The sequence below is a fragment of the Egretta garzetta genome, unplaced genomic scaffold (genome assembly GCF_000687185.1).
Source record: "Egretta garzetta isolate BGI_Z169 unplaced genomic scaffold, ASM68718v1 scaffold92, whole genome shotgun sequence".
Taxonomy (NCBI): domain Eukaryota; kingdom Metazoa; phylum Chordata; class Aves; order Pelecaniformes; family Ardeidae; genus Egretta; species Egretta garzetta.
In genome coordinates, this window is record NW_009258790.1 from 171,757 (window position 1) to 182,061 (window position 10,305).

The 10,305-nt window shown below is 44.4% G+C and overlaps 1 protein-coding gene across 1 annotated transcript in view; it reads right to left on the bottom strand.

Moving 5' to 3' along the window:
• The window catches only part of LOC104135883 (SREBF chaperone), a 70,269-nt gene that overhangs the window by 24,636 nt on the left and 35,328 nt on the right, over window positions 1-10,305 (bottom strand). Inside the window, exons 3-6 of the mRNA XM_009649575.2 lie at window positions 8,512-8,641; window positions 6,558-6,715; window positions 2,640-2,860; window positions 884-989 (exon numbers count right to left, since the gene is read on the bottom strand). Coding sequence (XP_009647870.1) covers window positions 884-989; window positions 2,640-2,860; window positions 6,558-6,715; window positions 8,512-8,641 — 615 coding nt within the window. The remainder of the gene's footprint in view (window positions 1-883; window positions 990-2,639; window positions 2,861-6,557; window positions 6,716-8,511; window positions 8,642-10,305) is intronic.

The following is a 10,305-nucleotide window of genomic DNA, read 5'->3' on the forward strand; positions in this document are numbered from 1 at the left end:
CTCCAGCCCCCCCAGGTCCTTCGGGGAGGGAGGGGCCCAACCCTGACCCCAGCACTCGAGGGGCGGCCCCCCCAGTGCCCAGCACAGGGGCACGGTCCCTGCCCTGCTCCTGCTGGCCACACCACTCCTGAGACAAGCCAGGGTGCCACTGGCCCTCTTGGCCACCTGGGCACCCTGCTGGCTCATGTTTAGCTGGCTGTCAACCAACACCCCCAGGTGCTTTTCCATGCTGTAGTCTCAAGCATCCCCTGAATTTTACGTAAGTACAGCTGATGAAAGGTGCTACATGACAGTCCTTGAGGCTGAAGGGTTCTTGCACGGGCGGCACCAGAGCAAGTTTGGACTACCGTGCTGCCAATTCTATCCTAGGCATTCCTTGGGGAATTCTGTGCGGCACTGAGCAGAGTGTTTAGTCCTCAGATCCACTCAGTCCAAGCCAGCTTTGCCAACACTGCCAAAGGGGTTTCACAATTGATACCAGTGGAATTAGCGCTTACTGGAAAGCAAACCGCCCTTATGTACCAGGAACTAGGTCAAAACAGACCTGCTGGGCCTTGGCTGCAACAATGACAGCTCTGTGTGCAGATGAAGCCATCATCAGAGGAACTCCCGTTGGCAGCTTTGGATGTTGTATATACTTTTCTTAAAGAGAAATTGAGAACTGATAGTATTTTATTTCCTTAAAACACAGCAAGTTTTCTCCCCAAACCAGCACCCTGTTTTTCTACAGCACGTTCAGAAGATCCTAAAATACTCTAAACCACAAGAAAATGGAGATTAAAGAAAAACATAACAATAATCAAGAGTACAGAAAACAGCCAACCTGCCAAGAATTGAAGAAGGGATCCCTACCATAGAAAACAGCACAGCTAAAGCTCCTTACCTGGAATCATATCGCTGGAGACCCAGTGTGACAGTGTATGACACCACTCGCTTCCTGTTGTAGAGGTTCACCCCGCTGTACTTCCCAGGGAGTCCAAACAACAGATCTGAAAAAACGTGGCATGAACGCAACATTAGGATAACAAGAAAATAAATAAAAAAGAGGGGATACACGAGGTGTTCATCGTGAAGAATGATGAGTGAGAATTACTGTTCTTACAGGAAGTGCTTTCTCAGTGCTCTGGTGAGACCATATGCGGATAAATACCTGATGCAGGGGGGTAGAGAAGGTGGAGCTTCTCAGCGGTGCCCAGTGACAGGACAAGAGGCAACGGGTGCAATTTAAAACTCGGGAAATTCCCCTTAAACACAAGAAAAATCTTCCTTCCTGTGAGGAAGTTGTCTGTCCTCATATTCCTGCTCGGGCAGTCTATACACTGGAACAGGTTGCCCAGAGAGGTAGTGGAGGCCCCATCCCTGGGAACATTCAGGGCCAGGTTGGATGGGGCTCTGAGCAACCTGATCTAGTTAGCAGTGTCCCTGCTCACTGCAGGGGGGTTGGACTAGATGACCACTAGTGGTCCCTTCCAACCCTAAACATTCTATGATTCTACGATTCTATATCAGACAAGGTCTGCCCTCTAATCCTAACCCATAATCCACTCCGGTACTGCGAGCTACCCCACGTCATCTCTGTGAGCTGGATGGGGTTGTAGCCCTCCAACTGCACGCACCTCTAATTCCTCCCGTTTGCTCCCCATGCTGTGTGTGTTAGTGCACAGGCACATCAAGTGGGCACCCAATTTGTCTTTCAACAGACATTATCTTTAGGGATGCAGCCAAAGAAATCCTCAGTCGCTCGTTTTCGTGCCTGTCGGTGTGTGATTTGAACCAGAGGTCCCAGGAAGGCTCTGCACTGCGAAGGACTATTCAATGTCTCTTCTGTTAATCTTGCGTGCTAAAAAGCAGACTTAAAAGAATTATGCATCCTGATGAACACTACCACTATTCTCAGGAATTCCCGGGGCATTGTGGACCTCTATCTTGTTTATGAATGAGCGCTCAAAGACAGGCTCCACGTGCTCCAAACCACAGTGTGCACATGCTCTGGATGCACAGGAAATAACCTTTAAACCAAACTCATTTTAGGGTTACAAACCCCCTATTCAGACACATCGTACTATAGGCTTCCTGACAGCTACAAAGTCCCTTTAAAACCAAAGGAACAGCATTCCCTCTGGCCTTATGGAACCACTGAACAGCATGATCCCAGACATGGTTAGTCTTACCTTTTTTAATTAAGAGAGAAAAATACTTTTACGATATCCAGTGTAACTCAGGGTATATGCAAGCAACTATCAGTTGCACAAGAGGGAGCAGGATGAATGTTCATTTATCTGTGACAATGGGACAATTCTTCAGTATGACAGACCATAGCGTGAGGGAAAAAAATGGGTTAGAGCATATGTAGAGTCTGAGGAACAGAAAGACTTGGACACGTTACCTGCTGGTTTTACACCTACAGAAAGGAGTCTGAGTGGAATCATTCACTGTCCACAAATACAGAGCCAAAGTCAAACACAGATATAAAATGAGAGATGACATATATTTGGTAGTTTCATTCCAGACGCTGTGAGTAACAAAATGCCACCCAATTTGGTAATACTGGCAATCTAGATGTTGGAGATCGTAAGGACAAAACAGCGATGCAAGCTGTAGGCACGTCTCACAGCTTCTTTGGCACTTCAGCCTGTTACCTTTGAGAGTAGCTGATGTGTGTAATGTCTTTGGTTCATGCTGGTGGATGGTTTTGATGATATCTGGGTCAGCATTGAATCGCTCTCGGTCGTTCTGCCAGAAGTTCCCTGGAGACAGTAACAGACAGCCATGTTCGGGGAGCAGATTCCGCAGCTTCTTGAGGCCAGGCAGAAGATCTGTTACCTGAAGGCAAACTTCCTCCAAGCTTTTGACACCAGAACTGAAACGCAAACAAAGGTTAGATGCTGCCATGTATGTTGCAACTCTCACAAGCAAAAGGCAAAGCTGCCGCGATGAATACCCCAAGGACCTGCATCACCGTGTTGCTACTCTTGTCCTTCATAACTGAGGATTGAGAGCCTGGGGCCACAGACCAGGTTCTTTCTGTAACAGGGGTACAGACTCCAGAACCCCATTATCATTTCTCTGCATACTGTCTGGCCACACAGTGCTCTCACTCTTCACTCATCCCAGGCACCACAGTTTTCAGTTCTACGTTAAAGATGCCTCCAGCCTACAGAGAAACTGTCTCCCTGGAATTCTTCCTCAGAGACCTTAAACTCTCTGCATACTTCTTACCATGTACGCAATGGGACGTTTTACAGAAATCTTTATTAGCCTTCCTGGTGGAATATTTAAGGTGTACCGAGTGCTCTAAAATGTACAAAGAATTCAATATCAGCGATTGTGCAAAATGTTTTCAGAATTTCTCTGGTTTGTATGGAAAAGAAAATGCCTTACAGGTTCAGAAATCAATAGAGGCGTAACTGGTATGAAACAGAACTTGTGTTTGTTCCCAAGCTTCATTTTAACACAATTACATGATCCTTATCAACCAGCAATTCAAGCAAGCCTCGACTGGGGCTTACAATAGGATCCAACTGTGAAGGTTTAATGATAAAACCTGTCAGCACGCTGTTTGGCTAGACAAGGAAGAGCTGCCTGTCCAAAAGAGAACATTTCCTTCAACATGATAGGCGCAACTGGTGGGATTTGCACGGGAAGGTATATTTAAGGAAGGTTAAATTAAGATATGAGAGACCAGTCTCCCCAGGCTCCAGTCTCACAGATTACAGAGAAAGCAGCTCCAGAAGGCAAATCAGTTCGGGTCCTATTGTAAAACGCCTTCTGTAGAGGAGTTTCAATGACTACAAAGAGAAAACGTGGAAACCAACTAATGGAATGATGATTTATGTCTTTGTGAACACTCCCTCCAGAACCTATATTCTGTCACTATAAGGCAAGCTACCTAGAAAAGTCACAGCTATCAAAAGAAAATACTAGAAAATGTGCTCAAAAATACTGACAGAAGCTTTCTGAAAGATAATCTAAAGGAACTGATGCAGTGATGCCTCCAATAACAGCTCCAGGAAGAGTAAGACAACTGTTGTTTCATATTTCAACTCTGCAACATAACAGTGATAACAGTTTATACTGCAGATAAACCTAAGTACTTTCTTATTTGTGAAGCAAACGCACACAGCCAATGTCTGGGGATGCAGAGTGATACCAGGAACTAGAGCAACTTACAAATTCCAGGTCACTTCTGACTTTTTACAAATGACGACTGCTCAACGTTTCAGTGATCTTACAGCTGATGAAAAAATGTTCACCTCATGTTTCTTACCCAGTTGTCAATAATCTTCAGCTTTTCCTGTACCACTTTAGTATAAAATAATGCTTTTTTCTTATTAAGAAAATCAGCTGCACTTAGCTTTGATACCGACAAAAGCAAATGATGAGGAACTTCATGATGACTTTTGAGGTCATTTCAGAATTTATCTCAAAGTTAGATGTTTCCTGAAATACCCGAGTCCATCAACAAAATGGGAGCCCTTATCCCAAGGTTTAGGTCTAAATGCTAAAGTCTTTTTCTTCTGGTGGCTACGTAGGTTTAATTTTGCTTCCATGCTGCATCACTGTTCATCAAGGGCAACACCAAGGGGAGATAATGAGGAGTCAACACGCGTCCTGGGAGCAAGTTGTTTCTAAGATGCAGTTGGCAACTACACACAGATTACAATCTAAAGTTACACATACAGTAAAGGAGGAGATGAACTGGAAACACAGGAAGAATGTCAGTGCCAAGGCTTTGTGAGCTGATAGGAAAGAGCAACGTATTTAACAGCATAAATGGCATTTCTAAACAAACTACCAGAGGGAGAGCAGGCAGCTAGCTTGTAAGGAATGGTTTAAGAACAAGGACAAATCATCAGGTAGAGTAGCAAAGGGGACACCCTCAAAAACGAAGCAATGAAGGATGCTGTCAAGAAGGATGAACAAGCAGTAAATCTTCCCTACCCATGTGAGTTAAAGGACAAAGAGTGAAGAAAGCTCCTGGCTGCAAAAGCTAGGAGATGATCAAAGACTCTAATCTCACCATTTTTCACCACACTTGGCCTGTTCTCAGCATCATTATTCTCACTGAACACAGACAGACAAGTAGGGAAGCGTTTCTATCCTTAGAAAGTAAACCCAGCCAAGAACTTGACCACAGATAAAAACTTAGAACCCAAAGGAAAAATTATTTAAAAAAAAAAACAAACAACAAAACAGAGGCAAGTTTATGTGTATAAAACGCATTCTTGGTTTACAAAGAGAGAACGTGCCAAACTAATCTGAGCGGTCTTTTCTTTAAAATGCCTGACTTCTTGGATGAGGAAAGCACAGCAAATCTCTTCTCCGTGGGCCCCAGTAAAGCTTTTGATGCAGCACCACACAGAAAATGCTTTAGCTCACAGGAAAGACACAAAAATTAGCACAAACATTGTGATGCCATAAAGAACCAGGTTAACAGGGAAATGGTCACAGAGCTGCTGAAAGGGGAACCACCAGTACTGAGGAAAAGAAAGTGGAATTTCTCACAGACAGTTCAGAAAACCAGGATTATTATGTACTTTTATTAATAACCTCGGGACATCTGCCAATAACACAAAATAAAGAAACACTGTTCATACAGAAAAGGAACAGAATATATAAAACGGATGATGTGAGGGCTGGAATAAGTTAAATCCCTTTTCTACTAAGAGTACAAAGTGCAAGACCAAGAAGGATTTCTGCTCTAAGGTGGGAGCTCATCAGCTTGAAATGACAGAGGGACACGGAGACATTAATTGATCATTTCATAACGTGTAAAATTGATGTGACTGGCCATGAAAAAGGGTCCTGCAATCTTGCTGTGTTTCAGGAAAACAACGCACAAATGAGATTTTTCTGAGAATATTGTGTACAGTTCTAATCTCCCACGTTCGGGAATGATACACCACCACCACCAGTGCCAAGAGGAACAACCAGAATGACAAATGAATACAGAGCCGCCTCACCAGAGTAAGCCAAGAATTTCGTATGTTTAGCTTAACAACAAGGATTTGGGGTGGGGAGTACAAGTTCTCCCTGTAAATACCTGGAAGCAGAGGAAAGCTATTTTTGTACAAAGACAAAAACAAGCAGGTATAAACTGGTCCTAAATATAGTTGAAGTAGAAAGTCAGGAGAAGGTTCCTGACCGCGTGGAATTCTAGAAGAGCTTCACAATAGGCATGGGGGGGGGTCAAATGAACTCGCTTTAATACGAAGCTTGCGTGCTCATGAAGGGATTAGATGACACTGCTGTCTGCTGTAGCAGGCATAACCTTGGAGAAGCCTTCCAGCCCCTTCTGCCTAAGCCTCCGACTGGAAGGTTCCTGACAATTATCAGTGACTAGAGGACAGGCAAGTTCTCCAGCACAAAAGCTGAACTTCTCTACACAAAGGATGGATACGATGTCACTTGTTAGCAGCGACCTCTCATTTTCTTTTAATTTTGAGAATCTTACAAATTCAAAGCTAATAATCAGACTTATGAGTCATTTAGAAGAGGGGTGTGTACAACAGTGGGCCAGTCTGCCTTCTACACAGACTTTAATGAACAGTGATTACCTGTCTCTCAGGGCATGGTTTCTAATCTCCTCCACTAGCTGGAAGACGCGGGACAGCGGTGAGCGAAACACATCGACAGCAAGGAAGTTCTTCTGCCATGGGGACACGGTAGCCTTCACAAAGATCTGCTGAATGTAGGCCACAGGAGCACCAACATACTGTAAACCAGTAAACCAGAGGGAGAATGAAAACACACGGTGAGTGGGAAGCTGCTTAGCAGAATTAGACCACAGCTTGGCAACTTTTCAGGAAGGGGTTTGCCAGCCTGTATTTTCCTTTCCCAAATTAGAGGTGAAACATGACAGTACTAACTTAGCAAGAACAAAAAGAGTCTCTTTCTCCAAGAAGCAAACCGCCACTGACCGTTTTGGCATCAGTCTGTCGTGCTTCTTTGTGAGGCAGAGGCTCCCAGCTCCTGCTGGATTTGGTACTGGAATGAAAGGCAGGAGTAGGGACTCACTGCCTCTCACCGATGCCTCTCACAACGCTGCGCTGATTCTGCTGTGTGCCATTTAAATCCTCCTGGTCTCTGTGCCCAGGCTGCTGACCCTGCGCTGGGGACCACAGCGCTGACATGCCGTGGCAGCCAGAACTTTTGTGCTCTATTAGCTGAACTAGGCAACAAAGCTGAAGGGAAGATTTAATCAGCCAGCAGCAGCCCGAGTCAACAGCATAGTGCAAAAAGCTCTCAGTGGCACCAGGGTGCAAATTATTTCAATCACAGTGAAAAAAAGCACACATGGAGCGAGTAGAGAGCTGGAGGCATCAAAAGTATTAATCCACCAGGTAACTTATACTTAGGAGAAACCCTGGCATGGAAAAGAACAATGCAGGTTACAACGGATGACTGCAGAATTGTTTCCTGATTGCCTGGACCAGGCTATCAGACTTCTTGGAAAGCCTCGGGGTTCCAGGTTGTTAACGCAAAAGAAAAGTTAATTCCTTACCCTTAACATAAGGATATAAGTCTAGTTTACCTGCATGATACATACCAACCAATTAAAAAAACCCCAACCAAACCAAACCAAACCAAAACCAAACCCTACCTTTAGATTAAACCCAATTCACCAGGTTCTCCAAGCATCCCTACACTCCCCAGACCATCCTGTAGTAGCTAGCTACACAGCTACCTAAATAGGTAGCTGTCTCTTTGGCTGCCTAAATTCTAATCCAAACGAAAAACTCTTGATTGTGTCCTTAAGAAAAAAGCCTATGTCTTGGGAGGTGAAGCCTAGACTACCTATGTCATCAGAAAAAACCCTGCGAGATGCAGTATTTTAAAGCCAAAGGAGAGAAAATTGCAAGCACTGAGGAGCTGGACAGTCTGTCTTCCACCTCCGGGCCAGACAGATGTTTCCATTCTGACAGCTAGTTAGTGATCCTGTAAGGATAAGCTGGTTGATAGCCAGAATCCAAACCCAGATCCCTTCAGAGAGAGGTTGACAACACCAAAACCACCATCGTAATTACTGGTAGCGTCTCCGCAGACAGTTACCGCAGCAAAGGCTGACTAAATCCTATTCTCACCCTTCAGAGAAGGCCAAGCACAGGTATGTGAAGCAGTGTGTGCCAGCAGGAGGCTTGTCCTGCTGCTCTGGGGAAACTGCGTGCCTTCACATGACATTAGGAAACTGGGGACTGTTATACCAGAACCCATCACTAAACTTATTTAAAACTATTCATGCTTTAATACTTGCCTTAGATAAAGTTATCCTTGGAAAACGGGCTCTTAAACAGCATTTCAAAGCTTTTATGTCCTGCAAACACCTAGCATCCATTTTTCTGGTAGAATAAGACTAAGACAAGACAAATACAACCTAAACTTAGCAGTTACACAAAGCAACGCGTGCGTCACTAGAACTATTTCCGTCGGTTACAGTAAAGCGTAGGTAACACAGCAGGGATGTTCCACCAGCTCATCTCCCCCCCGCACACCCCTCAATGCAGGACTCACCCAGTCGGGACGCTCGCTGAGATCCCCTTGCTGCAGACCCGCGTCCGGAGAGGGTGGAGAGTAATCCTTGATGGAGGTGCTGTACTCCACAGGTCCTGTTCCAGGCAGTGGCAGCTTCAGCAGCGGGTAACTATGATTAAGACATAAGCAAGAAACGTTGCACTTTGGTTTTAACTAGGCTTTTAGAGAGAAGAGCTCAAAAAATTAATGGGTTGTGAAAAATGAGCCCGCTCCAGCTTAATCCAACCTCTGCAGGACAGGAGACACAGCTGCAATACAAGAGGGCTTTAGCGCGCATAGGAACTGTTTGATGTTACCCCAGCACAAGAGGTAATTGGTCTTTCTTCCTTGGAAAAGGATAACTAAAAGTCCTGGGAGAAAAAGAAGGGAAGTTCTTGCAGGACCTCACCTGAATTACTCTCCATCACCTGTAAGTTACTAGCGCTATAAACATTAAGTACAGCCAGGTCTCAACTGTCCTGTAGTCCACACAAAAATGAGGCATTCACTGTCTCCAGATGGCTGCTCTTCCTGATCCAAACCCTATGCCAGTCACCTAATTTTCCTCCTTAAGATTTAAACTATTTCCAATATTTGTCATTAACTTCATTTGTCCTCAAAGCACTTTTAATAGTAGCAATGAGAAACCAAAACAGCTACAAAAGATTTATCTTTGCTACCGCAATTTTCAGATGATTGTAGCAGCTATCCCACAACAAAGGCTTCAAACTACTCGAAAGCTGAGAACCTGAGGTTTCAGAGAGTTTAGAATAGTGGTTTTCGCTCCAGAGGTTCTCAAAAGTCATGAAAACCGTATCAGAATTGAACTGGTGGAAAAAGCAAGACTGCTCTTGCAGAGGTATCAACCAACAAGTGGGAACTGTCAGCCCCAAAATGAACCAGAGACCCGAGTATCCTGGGCTTTCTGAGGATGTAACGTATTTTTGTTGTCTGATGCACGACAATGTATCAGGCCTTAAATTTCTGACAGATTTTCCCGTTTACAGATTAATCGTTCTTGCAATACCGCCAGAACAAATATAAAGGCCTTGGGATTGTTTTCGAGCAATACTCTGCCCACTTCGTTAGGGATCAGCCTGAAACATCAAAGGCCAAGGAGGGGACAAGCAACAGCTAAAGACAAAGCTTCAGACAGAACAACAAAAGGCTGAAAAAGAACAACGAAATCAGAAACAAAGCTTGTTGGATTTGCTATTTTATTAGTCTGACAAAAATACAACATCTAATCATTATCACTTCATTGTGCAATGGGCGGGAAGAGAGAGAGAAATTATAAAATCACATCGTAATACATCGGAGGTGAAAATGCCCAACAAAAGCCACGATCTGGAGACGCGGCACAGCTGCTCTTCTCCCACAGGCAGCAATCGGTTTGCGTCCTAAATGACACATAGCACCTGCTTGTCACCAACGATCTGCTGAAAACCAAAGCCCGGGGGAGATACATAGAGCAATCATCCTGCCTCTGACTGAGACACATAAATTAAAATAATAAAGTCGAGTATATGTGGTAAACAGAGCAGAGTGAGTTGAACAGGTGACCGAGGAAGAATGATTTTTTTCAGTATGTTATTCTGATGTTGATGCCTGAGTAAGTCCAGAAATCTAAGGAAAACGCTTTAGATTCACACTACATCCCTATCCAGAGGTGGATTTCCCTGTCGGTTCTGAGTCAGAACAATAATCTTTTCTAAAACTTAGCTCATTTAGAGGCACAAAAATGTAAACGGCCAGCTGAGCTCTTCCGGATGGATGCTGAACTTTTCACAAGTA